The 21697-nt window shown below is 37.5% G+C and overlaps 1 protein-coding gene across 1 annotated transcript in view; it reads left to right on the plus strand.

The window, feature by feature from the left end:
• Window positions 1-21697, plus strand: part of FAM120A (family with sequence similarity 120 member A) — an 81461-nt gene that overhangs the window by 40638 nt on the left and 19126 nt on the right. The window contains exons 4-12 of the mRNA XM_083352227.1: window positions 3414-3542; window positions 3845-3944; window positions 6478-6575; window positions 6705-6985; window positions 9567-9654; window positions 13559-13783; window positions 15094-15268; window positions 17875-18124; window positions 19290-19404. Of these exons, the coding sequence (XP_083208353.1) occupies window positions 3414-3542; window positions 3845-3944; window positions 6478-6575; window positions 6705-6985; window positions 9567-9654; window positions 13559-13783; window positions 15094-15268; window positions 17875-18124; window positions 19290-19404 (1461 nt within the window). The remainder of the gene's footprint in view (window positions 1-3413; window positions 3543-3844; window positions 3945-6477; window positions 6576-6704; window positions 6986-9566; window positions 9655-13558; window positions 13784-15093; window positions 15269-17874; window positions 18125-19289; window positions 19405-21697) is intronic.

The following is a 21697-nucleotide window of genomic DNA, read 5'->3' on the forward strand; positions in this document are numbered from 1 at the left end:
TTTGAAATGAAATAATAGAATTTAGGAATATGTACTAAAATCTTTGGTCATATATATGCAGGAATTGTAGAATTAGATTTCCTTTGATTTGCCTTATATTCAATTGGAACTATATTTAAAAAATTACTTACCTGTAATTGCATGCTTGTTAAAGAAAGCGAGACAGTTGTTTTGTAGGAAACATGCATAGGATCCAATTGTTTAGTATCCAGAACTTTCAGAAGCAGTAGGAAAATAGCATTTTTATGAGAGGCATTGGGAAATTATAATTTATTAAAATGTAAACATGAAGATAAGAGGAAAAATTCACTCTCATAAGTTCAGAGACTTTAAAAATTCTATGGCATTGTACTATAGTACAAGGAAGTCTTAATACTGCTACTGCTAAGCTTGTAAGCCGCCCTGAGTCTTCGGAGAAGGGCGGGATATAAATGGAATTAAAATAAAAATAAAAAAAATAAAAATAAATAAATCAGCTAGGGACTTCCGGGTGGCTCTTCAGCAGCACGGACGGTTGGGATCGACCGCCAGCCCCTTGATCTCGTTAAAGCCGCAGAACAGCGACGATCAGCTGTTCTGCGGCTTGAAAACCCTTCCCCTCAGGCGAAGAGGGTAAGGGGAGCGCTCTGGGTAGGGGTAGAGCTCCCCTAGAGCCCTAGAATATTTATTCTGGGGCTTGAAGGGTGGGAGCTTCCCCGAAGCCCGGAGTTACTCGGATCGGGAGGACTTCTCTGCTATAAGCAGAACAAGACGCTGAATCCATTCCTGCTGGATTTGATTGTTATCTTGAGCAACTGAAGCAGGCAGAGCGGATGCGGGAGCTGTATAAATAGCAAGTATAAGACTTTAACTCTGGAATTTCAACTTTTTTCCTGTTTCAACGATCGTTTTAAAAAAGAAGGGGAAGATGGCGCCTGAGTGATTTTTTTTGTAACAAGAATTGAAAGTGGCTGGTGTTTTTTTTCTCAAAGTGAAAGTGATTGTTTGGATATTGAGGAATATGCAAAGTGGATTCTCAAAACTTTAAAAGATTTTGTTAAACTTTGGAGCTGTTTAAAAGTGATTATAAGACTTGGACATTTAATAGTTAAACTATAATAGCAAGTGGGGCGGAAAAGTGAAAGCGTGTAACGAAAGTTAATTAGGTGTTAAAATGGCTTCCAAACCGCCTAGAATTCACGTTTCTAAAAGTCCGGGGGCATCGCCTGTTCAGCAATCTGGAATTCAATCTTTGATGTCACCTTCTGCAGCTGCTGCACCTGTATTGACTTTAAAAGATTTACAAGATTCTTTAAAAGATGCCTTAAACCTTCAGTCTGAAAAAATATCTGAGCAGGTGGCAGAACTTATTGAAGAGAAAAATAAGGAAATACAGGAGGATATTCTGTTGGCATTTCAGGGGCTCTCATGTTGTATTGAGAGTCTGGATGAACGTGTGGAAGAAGTGAAACAAAATAATCTGATGCTGGAGGCTAAAATGTGTGAAGTTGAGAATAAAATGGATAAAATTGGTGATGAATACAATATAGAGACATGGAGTTTGCCCTGAGGATAAGAGGTTTAAAAGAAAATCCACATGAAAATCTGGAGGAGATGTTGGTGGATGCTCTGGCGCCTGTTTTGGGAATTCAACCGGAAGATTTTTTTGTGGAGATAGATAAAGTATTCCGTGTTAATTTGCTTTTTGGATTAAAATTTGGTGGAATATGCAGAAGATATTTAAGAAAAAGATAAAGTTTTCTCCACAATTATTTTTGCTGGGTATTACTATAGTCTGTACTGCTATAGAAACTAAATTGATGTTGAATTTAATAACGGCAGCAAGACTTTTGGTAGCGCAGTATTGGAAGAAGGAGGATTTGCCTACTATAGAAGAATGGACTTTAAAAGTTTCGAACCTGGCAGAAATGGCAAAAATTTCAGCATATTTGAAAGACCATTCGCAACAAAGATATATCTTGGAATGGAGAAGATGGATTGATTACATTCAGAATAAATATGGGACTAAAAAGTTTCATTTAGCATTTGAATAAGTATTAGATTTATAAGATTTATTATTATTTAGTTATTTTTAAGGAGAGTTAAAGTGCAATAGGATTTAAAGTGTTATTATAGTTAGTTAGCATATTATAGTTTAAGATTGTTAGGGTCAATACCGTGTATTATGCTCTGGAAAGTTGGGGGGAGGGGGAGGGAGGGGAAATTGGGTAGGGGTGGGGAAGGGATGGGTTTTATGTTTAAAATGTATCTGTAAAACTCATAAATCAATCAATCAATCAATCAGCTAGGAAGACCCCTGTTAGTAATGCAGGTAATCCTTGACTTAACAACTAATTGTTCAGTGCCTTTCTGAAATTATCATGGTGCTGAAAAAATGGAGTTAACGACCTGTGCCCAAGGCAGTAATGCAAGATGGCCAAAAAGGCAGAGATGGGGAGTTGGGGTCAGGAGGGAGCTGGAGGCAGTGCTTTTATTTATTTTGTTTATTTATTTATCAAATGTATTGGCCACCCATCTTACCACAGGGTAACTGGGTGGCTTACAATATAGTCCTTTATTGTACTGAGGCTCAGGCAAGGCTAAGAGGGACCAAGTCAAGAACGGGTGGATGTTCACTTAACTACTTGCAAATCTGAGTGAATGACCACAGAAGGAAAAGCCAGGCTTGCCCTCAGAAGTCAGTGTAGTCATGTGACATCTTGCTTTATGACTGTGCCAGTTTACAACAGAAATTCCTTTTCCGGTTGTCATGAGACGAGGACTACTTGCACATTTTTATGTGGCTTATTGTGCCAATTATATTTTTGTCTGTAGAAATTAGATGTTCCCTGTGTCTTTGTGCCTCTCCTTTAAAAGAAAAGTAGCTTTTAATAGCTCTTTGTAGTTGGCTGAAATTAAAAGATATTTAGATATTAATGTGCTCTCTGTGTATTTTAACTCCATTTTAAATGAAGTAACTTTAAACAAGATACTGTACAATTTAAATGTTAAAATCTTTTTTTTTAAAAAAAAAGCATTGATTTTATCTGGTTTGCAAACTTTCATAATGCTCTTTTTCCATTAACTGTCTTCTTGCTCATTGCCATCAAGTTTTAAAATGTGGCTCCACTTGATTATGCTCACATATCCCTTATGGAAATACTTCAGTAGCTGCCATTTAATTATCAAATTACTACTGTGAATATAGAAACATGCTTCACATCTGCCAAATCAGAAGAATAGCAACAATATAATTTGCTCTCATTTTAAAAAAATACTGCAGAAATATCTCAAATGATTTATTTATTATTTATTAAAGTTGTCAATAGAATTCCTTGTTAGCATATTCTACAGTGGAATTTAATTCAAACCCCATTGCTTGTTGTAAATGTGAATGTGAGTAGGACAATTCTAACATGTGTTTGTGTTTCTAGGTACGAGCACACCAGTTAGTTTTACCACCTTGTGATGTAGTGATCAAAGCTGTAGCTGACTATGTCCGTAATATTCAAGACACCTCTGATTTGGATGCCATAGCTAAAGATGTTTTTCAACATTCACAGGTAAAAAAAAAAGTTCATGGGTACGAACTTGTTGTGGTACTTGTGAATTGCCTTACATGAATATGGCTTTTATTTTTACTTGTGTTTATTATTCTCTTCGTGAAAATTGCTATAGATGATCAAAACTTAGGAAAAAAATTGCTTATTACTTATTACTTATTACTTGTTCATAAAAGAAACCCTTAAGTTGGCTGATTGCCTTTACACAGTTGCAAAAAGTTTATAACTATAGTTATGCTGGTAGGACTGATGATAGTTCATTTGTGTATTTAATTTTAATGTTCATTTTAACATTCTTTTAGTCTAGAACGGATGACAAAGTTAAACGATTTAAGAGAGCAGTTGCATATTATTCAGCAACTAATAAGCCTATGCCATTTCATCCACCACATCATTATCTAGGTAAGTTCTTATACTCGTGTAAGTTATTGAAGGATTTTGGTTAAATATGAGCTGTTTCTCCAACCTGGCAACTTGCAGATGTATTAGAACCCCAATTTCTAGTGATCAGTCTAAATGAGAAATATTATCTTATGACATGTAAAATAATAGATAGGTTATAAGTTGTACCATACTAATCCTGTCAACTAGTTGACCATTACTAGTATTTTAAATGTAGTAATAGTGTGAAACGCAGTGTCAGAATCCATTTATATCACATTCATAAATGTATGTTTAAAACATCCCCCTCCCCGATGGATTCTGCCATCTCCCGAGGAAGGAGGAGCGCTTGTGGATTCAGCCTGCCTTAGGTTATTTCAAAGACCAAGGGAAACCTTTTGAACTGGGGGAACAAAAGGGAGGGTTAGAGAAGAAGGCATCTGGCCTGTGTCTCCATTTGAATCTGTAGAGCAGGGGTGTCAAATTCAATTTCATTGAGGGCCGCATCAGCATTGCGGTTGCCCTCAGGGGGCCGGGTGGGTGTGGCCTGGGTGGGCGTGGCCTAGGTGGGCGTGGCCTACTGGGTGGGTGTGGCTAAAGTGCGTATGGCCTACTGGGTGGGCATGGCCAGCTCTACATCGTTCGCATCAAGGGTGCCTATGGGGGCCTGGGCAGGAGTGGGACAGATCTGAGGGTCTCTGGCAGGAGGAGGGTCTCTGGGCCAGGGCCAAGGCAGTGGGGGCCGTTCCCTCACTGTTTCCAGGATGCCTTCGTGGGCCGCATTAAACCACTTTGCGGGCCGGATCTGGCCCCTGGGCCTTGTGTTTGACATGTCTGCTGTAGAGGAAGAAGGCAATAACCATAAAGATTCGAAGTTCCTTTTTCCCACAAAACGGATGACACGAAATAAAATGATGGGGGGCTGACCAAATGGGGTTGAGGGAAAGGGGGGTTGAACCAGGAACTCTTTATAAAGTTTCAATTTGTAAAACAATACCAAGTCGTGTCTTGTATTTCCACAAGCAAGCATGTCCTAGTAAAATTCATTTTGGACTAGAACTAACTCCAAGAGTTTTTATTTTCCTAAGACGTAGATTGGGGTGGGTCCTGACACGCAGTATATATTTGTATTTGAACTGTATGTATGATAAAGCAGCCATATTGGCCTCACTGGTCAGTGTAGTACCTCAACACGAAGCAAAGGAATGCAAACAATTTTATGTGGACTCAGAATGAACTCTGTTATTAATCAAGACAGAACATTTTTATTCCATATAACCATACAAAAATCTAAAGCTAGAGCTTTTACTATTAATTGCATTAGTAGAATAAGTTTTTTTTAAAAAAATAGAAGCACAAAACTAGAGCAAATGAGTAAATGTCAGTTTTCATTGGTTGATGATCTTACTTCAGTTAACAGTTCAATTTGCAGTCACTGAAACTTATTCCCAAAGGCTAGTAGATATTTTGACATTTGTCTTCCTACTTCACAATAGTCTGGTTATTCTGAGATTTATTTATTTAGTGTATTCTGAGTTAAGTCACCATGACAAAGGATGCAATGTTGGTTTGTTGCATGGATTGTCTTCTGTATCTCTTAAACCAGGGGTCCCCAACCTGTGGGCCATTGCCCACTAGTGAGCTATGAGGGATTGCAACCAGGCCGTGGTAATGGCCGATGAGCATGCGTACATGTGCATCCTCGCTTGAGCAGTGGGCAAGCACGTGCAGTCCATTCGTGTGAGCGACAGGTGTGTGTACACACCACTTGCACATCTGGAGCTGCGTGCACACTTGCCAGCTACTTGTGCAGAACCATCCCCTCTTCCCCCCTCCCAGCAGTCTGCAATGCCAGAAACATTGGGGAACTCTGTCTTGAACTGAAGACTGGAAGAACAATCTTCTGTTTATTTTCTTTGGAGTGAGACCTATTTTTTCAGCTTTAGTGGATTAGTTAAAAACAAAAACATCAGTAGCTATAAAAATACTGCTTGATCACGGTATGCAAAAGGAGGTCGTCTTCATGTGCTTTATTCTTTGTCATTTTAAATCTTGATTTCTGACCACCGTAAGATAATGTTATTCAACTCAAGAGAGTTATGAATTGTTTACTGCTAGAATAAACCCCCTAGATTTTATGTTTCTATTTCTGCTTCTAGTTCTAAAAAAAAACAGAATCAGATGCAGTACCTGGAAATGCGAACAGTAGAGGCTAGAATGGTGGGACTAAATCTATTATGTAAATAGAAAAGGGAAGTGTTTTGGAAAGAACATGATGAGATTGCCAGAAAACTGGCAGTCATCATACAAAATGTTTCCTGAAAGAGGCAGTAATGAAACAGAAATTGACAAAAGCTCTGAAACTGAAGTAGGAAAAAAAAAAGAAATATCACTTTAATCAATCAGGTCGGAATTAAAAACATAAAATAAATGCTTGACATCATGACTTTGATCTTTTGTTTTCATATTAAATAATCATCCAGATTTACGTTTCTACCACACTTCATGTAAGAGAAAAACATCTTTTTGTTTCCCCCCCCCATCCCCCAAACAGGCAGACCAAATCAATTGGGAATGCCGGGTATAGTGCCACCATATGTGTCTTCTCAGATGCTTAACATTCCACAGTCCGCCCTGCAAGCAAAGCAAGCGGCAAGTACATCCCCCCTCCCCTTTCTGCTTTATAATCCTTCTGCTGTTGGAACTCATGATGCATGTATATGCGTGTGGGCAATGTGCACAACTTTAAGAAAACATGGCCTAATTTATATTTTCTTTTAGGCCCAGCCTATCTCTAGTCATGGTAACGCCCAGGGTCAGAGCACATATCCTTATAGTCTGTCAGAACCAGCCATCACATTGGACACGAGTGGAAAAAATATTTCTGAGCAGAATTACAGCAACATTCCTCATGAAGGAAAACATACTCCATTATATGAGCGATCTTCTCCAATAAACCCAGCTCAGAGTGGGAGCCCCAATCATGTTGATTCAACATACTTTCCTGCCTCTTCTACGTCATCTTCCTCAGATAATGATGAAGGCAACGGAGGTGCTGTGAAGTAAGTACAACAAAAGACAGCAGGATTGGCTAAAACAACCTGCTCTTGGCCTCACATTTGCTAAGATGGATCCAGATCTGGCCAAATAACTCTCTCGTGTAAAACTTCCAAGCTGTCTCCTCAGCAGATCTTCAGCATGAAAAATATTAAAAGAGTAGAAGAGGGATCTTGGGGGAATAGTAGGAGCTGAAGAATTTGATGAAGATAGAGTGGGAATTGCTTTATTAGGTGATCTTTGACGTGTGCCCTTTGGCTTGAAATAGACTTTTGAACATCACGCTGATATAGGTAAAACAGAATAAAGTGTGCAAGATCACACTGTGCCCATCTGTTTCTGTGAGATCCCCCTGTTGTATATTAATCTATATTTATGCAACAATTTTGCATATGGAGATCTCTTTTAATTAAAAAAGGAGGATAATTTTTAAAAGTGGCGTTTTCCTAGTTGTCTCATCAAAATATTTTACCCTGGTCCTATTACTGAAAAATTATGTAGTGTTTATGAAGTATTTTATATATTTTAAAAGAATATTTTGCTCTTAACTGGTTGAGGTGTCAAAAACTTTAAACTTTGGAAAAAAACAATATTAAACTAAAGCCTTCAGAAGATTGGGAGCAAATTTTAGAGTAATGATGACATACCATAGTTTGCTCTGTACTAAGCAAAATAAGTTAATCAGTCAATCAGAACAGAGCTGGAAGGGACCTTGGAGGTCCTCTAGTCCAACCCTCCTGCTCAAGCAGGAAACCCTACCATTTCAGACAGGTGGCTGTCCAGTCTTAAAAGCCTCCAGTGATGAAGCACTTACAATTTCTAAACACCAGCTGTTCCATCGGTTAATTGTTGTCGTTGTTAGGAAGTTTCTCCTTAATTCCCAGGTGCTTCTCTCCTTGATTAGTTTCCAAGTATTGTTTCTGGCTTTTATTAATAAAGTTAGTAACAAATAACATTCATTAATTCAGCAAAGGGAGAAAATCCTTTCTAATGCTTTTTTGATTATTTGCATCCATAATTGTGACTTCTAAAGCTATTTTTGTCTTTTCTTTCTTTAATTCTTTATAGATATTTATAATCCATCCCCCTCTATATTTTCAGAGTACTTTACTGAAAATTAATATGATGCCAACAAATCATGCAAATGTGCAAAAGTAGCCATTCTAAAAGAGCAGTGTAAAACAAGCATATTAAAATCAATTTTAAAAAATTACAAGAACTTACCTGGCATTGTCATGTCATCAGCTTGGGGGCAAAATACCAAGAATGGTCCTGAAAATACTATTTCACCTGCTGGCTAAAACTCGAGCATAGGTAATCCTTGATTTACAGCCACAATTAGAACAGGAATTTGAGTGGCTAGGCAATGCGATCATAACACATGAACACATTGCTTAGTGACAGCAATTCTTGCAGTCCTAATTGCTGTTGTAACTCCAGACATACCGATCATTAAGAGACAGAAGACCAGGTAAGGGGAACAGGACCACCGTAGGGGTGAGGGAAGCTAGTTGGGATACTGCAGTACAGTTGATCTCCGGGAGGCTGGGGAAAGAAGGTGTTGAATCCTTGCCAGTGTTCCAGCGCAGGAAGACTGGAAAAAGACTTTGCTGCTGCTCATGGGTTTCTTGGCACTCTGCAGCTCTCAAACTCTTAATAAGAGTCCCTGAACTGCAGCATAATATGATGCCTAGCCCCAGCCTGATCCAGCAGGTGGCCAAAGGGGCTTCTTTGTCACTCTGGGAAGGGCGCCGCTTCCAGCCCAGACCAAGCTGCCTTTACCACCTTGCACTCCAAGGGCCCTATTGCCCTACTGCACTCCGCTGTCCCAACTGACCTTTTCCATTTCTTTCTTTTGCTGCTGATGAGGTGTGCCTGGCTTGACCCTTTGTGAAGTAGCTGTTGGCCACATAAGGCCATCTTCCCTGATCTTGCAAGGAAACTACTGTGCGTGACCTTGGGAAGAAAGCCTCCTGCGAAGGGCTAGGCCAGGCATGCCTCATTAGCAGCTGTACAGCGAGAAGGCAGCAAAGGGCAGCTAGCGTTGTAGGGCTTTGAAGTGCAGGGTATAGATGGGAAGTAGGCAGGTGGGGATAGTTAAACAGCCTCACTGGTAAGCAACCAATTTTGAACACATAACCGTAGGGTTGCTGCAACAGCCATAACTTTGGAGACTATTTTTTTTTATTTTATTTTTATTCCATTTATATCCCGCCCTTCTCCGAAGACTCAGGGCGGCTAGTCATGAGTCATAGTTCAACACCATCATAACTTTGAAGAATCATTAAATGAATGGTCATAGATCAAAGACTATCTGTAGAAAGAGAATTCTAGGGCTTTTCAGTATGCTGCCACACATATTGAAGGAGAAAGAGAGAGAGAGAGAGAGCCCTTTTAGTTACCCGTAATCGAGCCATCACAGTCTTTTCAAAGAGAAGAACACATTACTTTATCTTGAAATAGATTGGAGTCAGCACAACACAAAAGGAATGTGTGTTTTGCCTGGATACTTTTTATAGAATCTTGCATTATAATCCTGACTCTCAATATTTTGTTTGTGTGGGCTTTTTTTCTCTCTCTCTTCAGTCATGTTGGTGGAAACAAATTGAACTGGGAAAAAATAGGAACTCAGTCAGAAAATCAAGTATGTGGGGATCCAGGAGACCAAACAAAGGTAACTTTTTGAGCACAATAGTTTTTGTAAATGAGACTTGAGCTGCAATATTAAATTTGTGTATGTATTTTAATGATTATTTGGTTGATAGTAGAGGACCTGGAATCACCAAGAAGATGCACTCATCATTTTTCCTGGATGACACAGTGAAGCAATGTTTTTGCTTCCTTCTGTGCAAGAAAAAATAATCTTCTCTGACTGCTATTTGACTAGTAGTTCAGAGCAGAACAAAAGTAGTCTCTAGTCTACATAAATGCTTAGAAGTCTGGGCGAGTTGTAACCTAAACTGCCAATGAAGTAGTTTTATTAATGTGATAGTTCTATGCTTACTGGTGTAGAACTTTAAACTCATTGAAATCTGTTGTGTTTACTTCTGAGTAAAAATATGAATTAAGTTGCCTGAGGTAAAGAAGAATGAGGTTGCATCTAAGTGATATACTTTTCTGGGCATAATAATGAATGTAATTTTAGCTGAAGTGAAGAAATGACTTGAGATTCTGATACATATTTATTCTTTACGGCACCAAACAAATAACTGCAGTATGTAACCAGGTTTATTTTCCTTTTCCTGCTGAGAATAATGTTTATTGTGGCATGGGCACAAATGGAAAAACAAAGTACAATACGTTCATTCAGAAAATGTAATAAACCAGTTTTCTTTAAAATTTGGCTTATCTAAGAATACTAGTTTATGAAATTGAGTCTTGTTAGGTGTCCCAGTTCAGCTGTTCCTGCTAAAGAACATGATTAATGCAAGTTTTTAAAATCAGTTTTTTTACTGATAAGAAAATCACTTAGCCAAGATATCTTCTTTAAAAAAAAGGAAGGCTTAGTCTATTATCCGAAAAGGCTGTGGGAATTTGACCATGATTCACCATATAGAAATACTTAGTATAGGATGTATCATCACCACCCCTAGCAATTGTTGTTGTTGTTGTTAGTTGTGAAGTCGTGTCCGACCCATCGCGACCCCATGGACAATGTTCCTCCAGGCCTTCCTGTCCTCTACCATCTTCTGGAGTCCATTTAAGCTCACGCCTACTGCTTCAGTGACTCCATCCAGCCACCTCATTCTCTGTCGTCCCCTTCTTCTATTGCCCTCAATCTTTCCCAGCATTAGGCTCTTCTCCAGTGAGTCCTTCCTTCTCATTAGGTGGCCAAAGTATTTGAGTTTTAGCTTCAGGATCTGGCCTTCTAAAGAGCAGTCAGGGTTGATCTCCTCTAGGACTGACCGGTTTGATCGCCTTGCAGTCCAAGGGACTCGCAGGAGTCTTCTCCAGCACCATAGTTCAAAGGCTTCAATTCTTTGGCGCTCAGCCTTTCTTATGGTCCAGCTTTCACTGCCATACATTGCAACTGGGAAGACCATAGCCTTGACTATATGCACTTTTGTTGACAGGGTGATATCTCTGCTTTTTAGTGTGCTGTCTAGATTTGCCATGGCTTTCCTCCCCAGGAGCAAGCGTCTTTTAATTTCTTGACTACAGTCCCCATCTGCAGTGATCTTGGAGTCCAGGAAAATAAAATCTGTCACTACCTCCATTTCTTCCCCATCTATTTGCCAGGAATTGAGAGGGCCAGATGCCATGATCTTGGTTTTCTTAATGTTTAGTTTCAACCCAACTTTTGCACTCTCCTTCTTCACTCGCAACAAGAGGCTCTTTAGTTCCTCTTCACTTTCTGCCATTAGAGTGGTATCATCTGCATATCTTAGGTTGTTGATGTTTCTTCCGGCAATCTTAATTCCAACTTTTGATTCATCTAGCCCTGCCTTTCTCATGATGTGCTCTGCATATAAGTTAAATAGGCAAGGTGACAGTATACAGCCTTGCCGGACTCCTTTCCCAATTTTGAACCAATCAGTGGTTCCGTGTCCAGTTCTCACTGTTGCTTCTTGGCCTGCATATAGGTTTCTCAAGAGACAAATAAGATGGTCTGGTATGCCCATCTCTTTAAGGACTTGCCAGAGTTTGTTATGATCCACACAATCAAAGGCTTTAGCATAGTCAATGAAGCAGAAGTAGATGTTTTTCTGGAACTCTCTAGCTTTCTCCATGATCCAGCGTATGTTAGCAATTTGATCTCTAGTTCCTCTGCCTCTTCGAAATCCTGCCTGTACTTCTTGTAGTTCTCGATCCACATACTGCTGGAGTCTAGCTTGTAGAATTTTAAGCATAACTTTACTAGCATGAGAAATGAGTGCAATGGTGCGATAGTTTGAACATTCCTTGGCACTGCCTTTCTTTGGAATTGGAATGTAAACTGATCTTTTCCAATCCTGTGGCCACTGTTGAGTTTTCCAAATTTGCTGGCAAATTGAGTGTAGCACTTTTACTGCATCGTCTTTTAAGATTTTGAATAGCTCAGCTGGAATACTGTCACCTCCACTAGCTTTGTTGTTGCTCAGCTTTTCTAAGGCCCACTTCACTTCACATTCTAGGATGTCTGGCTCGAGGTCAGTGACCACCTCATTGTGATTATCAGGGACATTAAGCTCATTCTTGTATAGTTCTTCTGTGTAATTTTGCCACCTCTTCTTAATCTCTTCTGCCTCTGTTAGGTCCCTGCCATTTTGGTCCTTTATCATGCCCATTTTTGCATTAAACGTTCCCTTCATCTCTCCAATTTTCTTGAAAAGATCTCTGGTCCTCCCTATTCTATTGTTTTTTTCTATTTCTTTGCATTGTTCATTTAAGAAGGCATTCTTATCTCTTCTAGCTATTCTTTGGAATTCTGCATTTAATTGGGCATATCTTTCTTTTTCTCCCTTGCCTTTCCCTAGCAATTACACAGTCCTAAATCAGAGAGGGACGCGGTGACTCAGTGGGTTAGGACGCTGAGCTTGTCAATCAGATGGTCGGCAGTTTGGCGGGTTGAATCCCGAGTGCCGTGTAACAGAGTGAGCGCCTGTTACTCGTCCCAGCTTCTGCCAACCTAGCAGTTCGAAAGCACGTAAAAATGCAAGTAGAAAAATAGGGACCACTACGGTGGGAAGGTAACAGCGTTCTGTGCGCCTTTGGCGTCTAGTCATGCCGGCCACATGACCACGGAGACATCCTCGGACAAGCGCTGGCTCTTCAGCTTTGAAACGGAGATGAGCACCGGCCCCTAGAGTTGGAAACGACTAGCACGCATGTGCAGGGGAACCTTTACCTTTACCTTTTAAATCAGAGAGGCGACATCCTGCTTTAGTTTTTTTTTCTCTCATACCTTTCTTCCCCCTCAAGTCTACTTTGTAATGGTTAGAACTGATACCTTTAAATCTAGTGTTGAAAAACGTGCAGTGGTTTCCAGTTAATTTTATGCATAATGCAAAAACATGCATAAATGCAAAAAAAAAAGAAGAAGCACTGACCTCACCTTACACAGTGGATGGTCAAGGCTTTTAGCATTTGGTCTAACATCAAGATTTCTTTCCCCCATTGGCAGTGAAGCTGCCATCCCTGCTTCTCTAATCCATAAATTGGTTCAGTCAGTTGAAAATGGATCACTTCTTAAAAATTAAAATAAAGAATGCAGAATAAAAGCAACAGCACTTGATACACATCAATGGCAATTCAATTTTTATCAAAATATTAATTTTGATAAAATATTAAAATGTTAGAAGTTTAGGACCTTTATTTCAGATGTGAGATTCAAAACAAGGAATTCAAACTGTTTGAGCTGTGTTTTAAGATATATCACTCATGAATATTATAGAATTATAGAAGAATGAAGTCATTATCAAGACACAGTCTCTTCATTGTCAGGTTCTAGTCTTCTGTACTATAAAATTGAATTGGATTGTTGGTTCTGTTTTCTGTAAATGTGATTAACAGCCTTCTGGCTCTTAAGATTTCACAGTATTTTGTCATTCTCGTAAAACTGTTTCCCTGGTTCAAAATGACTTTATTGTATATTGTAGGTGGAAGGTTCCTCTACTGTTTCTTCAGGAAATCAGGCAGCTGAAGTTAAAGGGAACCAAACCAGTAGTTCACAAATCCCATGTTTGTTGTCAATGCCCACCAGGAACCATATGGATATTACCACTCCTCCATTACCTCCTGTAGCACCCGAAGTATTAAGAGTAGCAGAACACAGACACAAAAAAGGGTTAATGTATCCCTACATATTTCATGTCCTAACCAAGGTAAGATTTTCAGACAAGACAAGGAATTCCAAAGAGATTACTGTTACCTCTTGCTTTTAGTCTATATGTGGGAGAAAATTTGATTCAGTAAAATGAACAATATTTTTTGTTCACAGTTATTCACTTTACGTTGTACTTTTTAAAAGAACGTGGGATTCCTTTGACAGTGTACTTCCAGCACCATGCCATTTGTCTTGATGGATGAATTTATGGAGGTTATTGTGAATAGCAAAATATCTTTTAAGTAGTGACATTCCAAATTCTGAACAGTGTATGAATGATTAAACAGGAGAACTACTTATTTCTCATCCTATTTTTCTCCAATCTTGTGGAACCATTGAGGATGATTCGTCTCACAATTTGACTCAAGGATGTGTGTTGGGCAGCTCTTGAGGTCTGCTCTAATGCAGGGAAAATAGTGGAGAAAGCTGATCAAATGTGAGTGAGATCTGATCTCCACATTTGTAATATCAAGTATCTATGGAAAAGCATTCAGTATCAAATATTGAATGATTTTCCATTGGAAAGGTTCAACTTTGCTTTTCTTGTTATATTTCCATGCATGAATTAGTTATGTGAACCTGAAAAAGTGGATTCCCCCTTTTGTCAATTATTTTTTGGGGAGTTGGGGAACCTTTACACTCATATATTTTGGTAACATATGCATTTCTAGTTGATATGCTCCAAGTTTTGTATGAATATAGGCTCTTTACACAGTTCATTATTACCCAAATCCATTTCAAATGAAGAGCTTCCTATAGGTGAAATTTAATTATTCCCTAATTGCTGACATTATTTTGATTTGATTCTTTGACTAATATATAGAATGTATTGATACAAAACAAATTTTATGTTAGGTTGTTTTTAAGTCCGCATTTTTCACCCAGGACAAGTCTCAAAGCTGCCTCTTCAGTTTATTTTCAGTTAATCACACTCCTTTTCAGTGAGATCTACATTTTTAATATACTTACTTGAAAGCAGTGGCTTTGTAGAATTAGATTTTAGCAACATAGCTATATTATAAACATTTATGTACAAACAAGACATGAAATTAGGTAAACTGAAGTGGAAATTAAAAGGACAGTGGCGAATGAGGTTGGGGTATTAAAATTATTTGTAAATACTAAAGAAACAAGGAACCAAATTTTGAACCTTGGGTTGTTCATAAAACAAAATATGTATTAAGGTTCTAAGTACCATTTGTGTGTCATAGAATTATTTACTGAAAGCTAAGTACATCTTTCAGCAGGAAAGATACCATGCCATAAATAAGATCCCTAAAAGCTGCTCATCATTTTGTTCATCTACAGGGTGAGATTAAAATTGCAGTTTCTATTGAAGATGAAGCCAACAAAGACCTGCCTCCTGCTGCTCTTCTTTATAGGCCAGTTCGTCAGTATGTTTATGGAGTCCTGTTTAGTTTGGCAGAAAGCAGAAAAAAGACAGAGAGGCTGGCTTTTAGAAAGAACAGACTTCCTCCTGAATGTATGTATTTGTCTTTTATTGTAATGGTGAATTCACTTGAAACATCACTAATCTGTTGTTTGCATCTGTTACGATGTAAAATAAATTGTGATTTCAATTTGCAAATATAAAAAACTGTAATTTGACGGCATAGTTTATTTTCCAGTTGCTCAACATTTCTATATTTCTTGTATCTATAATACAAGAATTTGGGAATATGAAGCAATATTTAAACAGCAGGTAGCACCTCAAGGTTTGGAAGGTTAATTCAGCATTTTGAATCATGCTCTGGACAAACTCTAGAAGCACTGCAATATTTTTTTAAATAATAAGATACAGTAAACATCACACCCAATAAACTGGGCCCTGTATCCTGGATTGGTTGCAATGGCTGAATATTCATCAGGAGTATGGACAATTTTGCATAGGCTGTCTATAGCCAGGAAGAGATAACATTTAAAACTATGTATTTTTCTAAATGCTTCAAATTGGAATAATGAAAGTTACATTTCAGTAGTATCAAGTAGGCATGTGATATTAGTCTATACCAGGGGTAGGCAACCTCGGCACTTTTATGACTCATGGACTTCAACTCCCAGAATTCCTGAGTCAGCGTAGCTGACTCGGGAATTCTGGGAGTTGAAGTCCATGAGTCTTAAGAGCCGAGGTTGCCTACCCCTGGTCTATACATTCTTACCATATAACTTAAATTATTGTGGGGGGCATAAAACTACTTTTTCTTCAAATAGTTTATATCGTGCTTATAAAATACATGATTCATTTCTTTCTCATGAGCTGCCAGAACCAGGGCTGCATCCAAGTTTAATAGTTACATTATTTCCCATTAGTTTTTAGTCAATGATGCAAGGGAAGTTGCTGATATTTTGAAAAGAATGCATTATCATGTTTTAGGTACAATTCTCTTTATTTTCATTTAAGCTACTTTTGAACAAATCAACATATTTCAGTCTCTTAAGCTCCAAATGTAGCTAAAATAATACATGAATTTTGCACAGCCTGAAATAATCTTTTGTTTCTTATATGGCATTTTAAAAAAAATATAAAGCCTTGACAGCTACATACTAGTCTTATTGTGACTGTCACTTGAATTTGTACAGAAATATCAGTTATATCATTTACAAAGTTGCAGCATACTTGGCTATAAAGAAACATACATACTTTCTGTATTTGATAAATTCAGTGACCTGGGAATCATAGAACAGTCCAATCTAGAGAATTGCTTTGCTTTGTTGAATGTCTTGTATGATGCTACATTCCAATTTATAAATTTAAACTAGTATTATTTTCACTTTTAACTGGAATGAAGATCTTTGATTGTATAAAGTTTGCGTAGCCACAATTTGATATAATTTACTAGATTTGTCCTTACTTGTTCCTAAAATAAATGTACAGTAATTGTTCTGATAAAATTTCTGACAATATTCTAGTTATATACCATCCCCACGTTAAATAGGAACAAACCACTTCATTGTATAATGAGAGAGTGATAGAATTAAGCTACTCTTTGGGAACAGATCAAGTTATTAATGGCAGGAATGGGGGTTAACACATGGTCTATCCGTCTAGATTTATTTTAAGCACATCTGGCAAAATCATACTTTTAGCTGGACTTTTGCCACTTTTCAAATACAAATTTTAGAGTTTTTGTTTGTTTGTTCTAATTTCTAGTTGTGAGACCAGGGGTAAGTTAGGGCAGAGAAGCAGATGAAGGGGTACCAAGAGAATCCCTATCAAAAGGAGCAGTGAATAGGTTGCCAAAATATTTTATCCAGGACTCAGAAGAGATTAAACCATTAAAGGACAGGAGCAACATTTATCTAAAGAGAGAGAAACAAGATGCCAGAATAGATGATCACTATTATTTATTACACTAATTTGCTCACTAATTTGCTCTTCCTCTTGAACATTTTCTGTAACCTTTTTTTAGTAAAAGAAAAAAATTCATGAGAAAGTAGGTTATGGAACTTGGCATTTATATAAGCTGCAGTTACTATAGCTTTGGCTTGAACACAATCCTTATCAAATCAAGCTTTGAACTTATCAGAGCAATAATGGGTTGGAGTTTAATTAGATTTTAAATGGCCCTTTTTTGAAGGGTGACAAAAATTTCATGAATATCACTGGTTGTGCCAGTAATCACTCTTCTGAAAAGAAGAAACAGACAGAACGGCTATGCATCTTCCTTTCATTAAACTGTGCTCCTTTCCAGAAGAATACAATAAATACAGGTGAAAAAGCACCTTTGGGACAACAATGACTTGGATGAATGAGAATTTCCATAGACACTAGAATCTAAACATTTGCATCTGATTTTAGTTGGAGCTAACACATAGCATTCTCAGGCGTAAGGGCTCCAAGTGAGTGGTGGGGAGTCAAAAACTGATTTAATCAGTTTATGGGATCACTTTGCCATAAAGACAGAGAAAGAAAAGAAGTAGATGAATACAAGTGGAGTTCAGGTTCAGTGCAAGAAAGCAAATCTTTTGTGGTTGATTCGCAATAAGTCTAAATGTTATAAATGCAAATAAAATATACTGACAAAAGATATTGGCAAAACAGTATTTGTGCACAAACTATTTTGTTTCCTTTTTAAAAAAATTCTGCAGTCTTACCGGTGATAATTAAGGAATGGGCTGCTTACAAAGGAAAGTCTCCCCAGACTCCCGAGTTAGTGGAAGCTCTTGCATTTAGGGAATGGACTTGCCCCAATTTGAAGAAGCTTTGGTTGGGGAAAGCAGTAGAGGACAAGAATCGACGAATGAGGGCATTCCTGGCCTGTATGAGGTCAGACACACCAGCAATGCTAAATCCAACTAATGTGCCCACTCACCTAATGGTGCTCTGTTGTGTATTAAGGTGAGTATATTAGTGATTAATGTTAACTTATGATAAAATTTCCTCTTGATAATGCTGTATATATGTAATTAGGTAAGAATGTTATTGTTTTATTGATATAACTTTTCAGCATCAAGCTCCCTTCGTCCTGTGCGCCCAGGGGGAGGGCCTTCTCTGTGGGTGCGCCGGCCCTTTGGAACCAGCTGCCCGTAGAGCTTAGGACTGCCCCTGACCTTCGCTCATTCCGCCAGGACCTGAAGACTTGGCTCTTTGAGCTTTCTGGTCTGGACTGAGAGTATTAATTGGGGTTTTAAATTGGATTTCAATTGGGGTTTTATATTTATTCAAGGTTTAAATGTAATTATTTTAACTCTTTTTAATTTTTGTAATTGTTGTATTGTTATTTTAATAAAACCTTGTGAACCGCCCTGAGTCCTACGGGAGAAGGGCGGTATATAAGTCTAATAAAGATAAAGATGTAATTTACAGCATAAATAAGTAATAGAACTGACATTTTTCTCTAGACTAAACACAAAGCAAATTAAGACGCAAAAGTTTGTTATTCAGTTTACTTTACAAAACTGTTGAGAGAATTATATGGAAAGACCTGTTGGGGTGGAGAAGGCAACAAAGCATCATTTCTTTTTTTAGGGAGAATGGAATAAACAGATTAGTTAAAAGAGAATAATTTTAGGGATTTAATCCATTCAAATATGGGGGTATAGGTTGAAAATAGGTCAAGTGAATAAAATAGAGAACAGCCAGGATGGTTTCATTCTAGCATTGAAAATTACGTCCTTAGTTTAGTTTCAGACCGTTTTAAGCCTCTTCTGCCATAATTTTAGTTAGATTAAATAATTTTAGTTAGATTAATTAATTTAACGAAACCACGCCCACCCCATTGCCAGCAATAGGGAAAAAGTTGTGATTCGTTACACGATGTCATGTGATGTTGTGGGTTTGACATGCCTGTTCTAGATTATGCTATGGGCTCTGGAGCAGTTTTTGACTTTTCTGCCTCTTGCTCCATAGGCTAAATTTTCCACTTCAATAGTTTGGGTCCAGTTTGGATGTAATTATAGTGCTTTAATTAATGCTATACCTTATTTAAACATTATTGTATACAAACATCAGAAGTATTACAACTTTTCAGAAATTATTTACCCAAGGTACTTTGTCTTTGTAGATATATGGTGCAGTGGCATGGAGTTCGGATACTTCGTCGCCAAGAACTTGATGCCTTCTTGGCTCAAGCTTTATCTCCAAAACTCTATGAACCTGACCAACTGCAGGAACTAAAGGTGACTTCTGAAGTTGGCCTTTGTGGAGCATTTAATTCTTATTAATTCAAGCGCTTTGCAAAACAGTATCATTTTCTTTTGTCAGTATTTTCTATTTTCATCCACACGCTCATCAAAATAGTATGTGGACAGGAAGAGTTTCTGCCTTCAACACCAGCTCAGTAATAACTTGCAGATAATGAAATCTGCTTCAATTTTCAAAGGAAATGTGCTGGGTTTTTTTTGCTTTTCTTTACCTGATTAATGTATTTATTTTTGTTTTATATCAATGGCTTTCAGACATCTAACCTTTAAATCATCACTTTCATTTTATTTTATCTTTTCCTGAAGAATACCTGCATGGCTCCACAAGATTCCACCTCCACATATGTACTCCTAAATAAATAATATCAGAGAAATTGTTCCTTAGGTATATTGATCATGATTACCAGTAGACTATACAGTAATGGGATGGGTAGAATTAAATCCTATTACCAGTTTTCATTTTCATTTGAATTTTTCCATTTAAAGTAATTACATTAATATTATTAAAATGATAATTTACTACCACATTTTAAAATTCATTCATAGCCTTGTTCAAATAGATTGAGCATCCATTTTCAGTAAAATATTTATAGATGGATGCATGGTAGATACTGAGAGCTCTTGTTGTATTTAAGAACTGTTGTTTAATTAGCACATCACCTAAGAATTAATGATATCTCCAAGATATTATTTTTCAAAATTCTTAGAAAAACACTATTTACCCATTTTTGATTTAAATGTATTCATGTGGCTTGCTTTAAAGTCCCCAAATACTTTGTAATGAAAATTAAATAAGTTAATTTTTAATTTGTCCCCCTACTTTGTCAATAACCAGATACAATTCCTTAATGGAAATGACATTCATAATTAAAATGTTTAAATAAATATGTGATAGGCTAAAGGATCTGTACAAGGGTATGTGTACAGCTTTTATTTATAAAAATCTGATTTTCAAGTAAAAGTTTGAAGTACAAGTATTTGGCACTTTCAGCTGAAAATGTCTGCATTTCCTCCACTGAAATAGGGCAGCAGAGAGGAGAGAATTCCACCCTGGACTTCATCCAGTTTTTGGTGGGTTTATTTAAAACGGTATTTTTCAGTCAGTTTCTTAAAAAGTTATTTGAATTGGCCCCTTTTACCAAGGAACCCAAATATGGTTATACCCATGTTGTTAGAAACCATGAATATCATTTTCCATTCCCAAGGTTATTTTGGAAAGTCTCATATAAGACATAATTAATGTATAATCTCAGAAGATTCTCATATTTAGAAAATAGTAACATTCAAATCATTCAGCAGAAAGAGTTTGTGATTTTTTTTCCTTTTTGTTAAACTGAACTTTTTGATGAAGATTTTGTCCCATCTATATAGGTAATTTTTGTTTTTGCTTGTCTTGCTTCTTTCTGTAGAACTTCCCTTTCCTCCCCTTCCCCCCTTTTCTGTCTTTTTCTCAGCAACCGCTCACTGCTTTCCTGCTAACAACTTGTACTTCCTTAGGGAGGCCTACCTCACACCATGGCTCTATCGTCTGATATAGGCTAGCGTTGAAGACAGGATGCTGGGCTAAATTGATCATTGGCCAGACCCAGTAAGGCAGTATTTGTATTCTGAATGTAAATTACCCCAGTTAAATCAGTATGAGCTTAGAATTACAGGTGAGTGACTTGGAAAAGAATCATACTGGATGACAGTAAATCTCAAATTTTGTCCAACAATAAAAGGCTGAATTCATCTTGTTGACCTGTACTTTCATTTTCAAAATTCAAGCATGTAGAATAATTATGTATACACAGTCTATTTTATTAGCAAGCTAGGTTTGACAGAAGTAAAATACATTTTTCGGTCAATAGTAATGCATGCTATATAATATTTATGGCATGCTTTGCACATCATATAGGACTTCATTTTCATAATGCTACTGTATTTATTGCAGTTACGACACTGTCACCATAAGTTTCTTTGTATAGGAGACATTGGAAGTACTTTGAAAATCTGATCTAACTTCTCTTGTTTGGTAAACCCATCCCTGACATACATTAAACTACATTTGAATGTTCTGGCCTAATCAGTTGTTCCCTTCAAATGTATTAGACTTCAACTACTTGTATTTCCTAGATAGCTTGGTCAGTGCCTGTGCTGGTTAGGATGTGTGGATGTTGAAGTCTAAAACTTTTTCATAGCATCTAGTTACTGTCCAGTTTCAAAACATAGGCTGATATTGATGGATTGTTGTACCAGTGTAAATGGAATTAACATTTGACAGGTGAAA

The sequence above is a fragment of the Vipera ursinii genome (assembly GCF_947247035.1).
Source record: "Vipera ursinii genome assembly, chromosome: 2".
Classification (NCBI taxonomy): Eukaryota; Metazoa; Chordata; class Lepidosauria; order Squamata; family Viperidae; genus Vipera; species Vipera ursinii.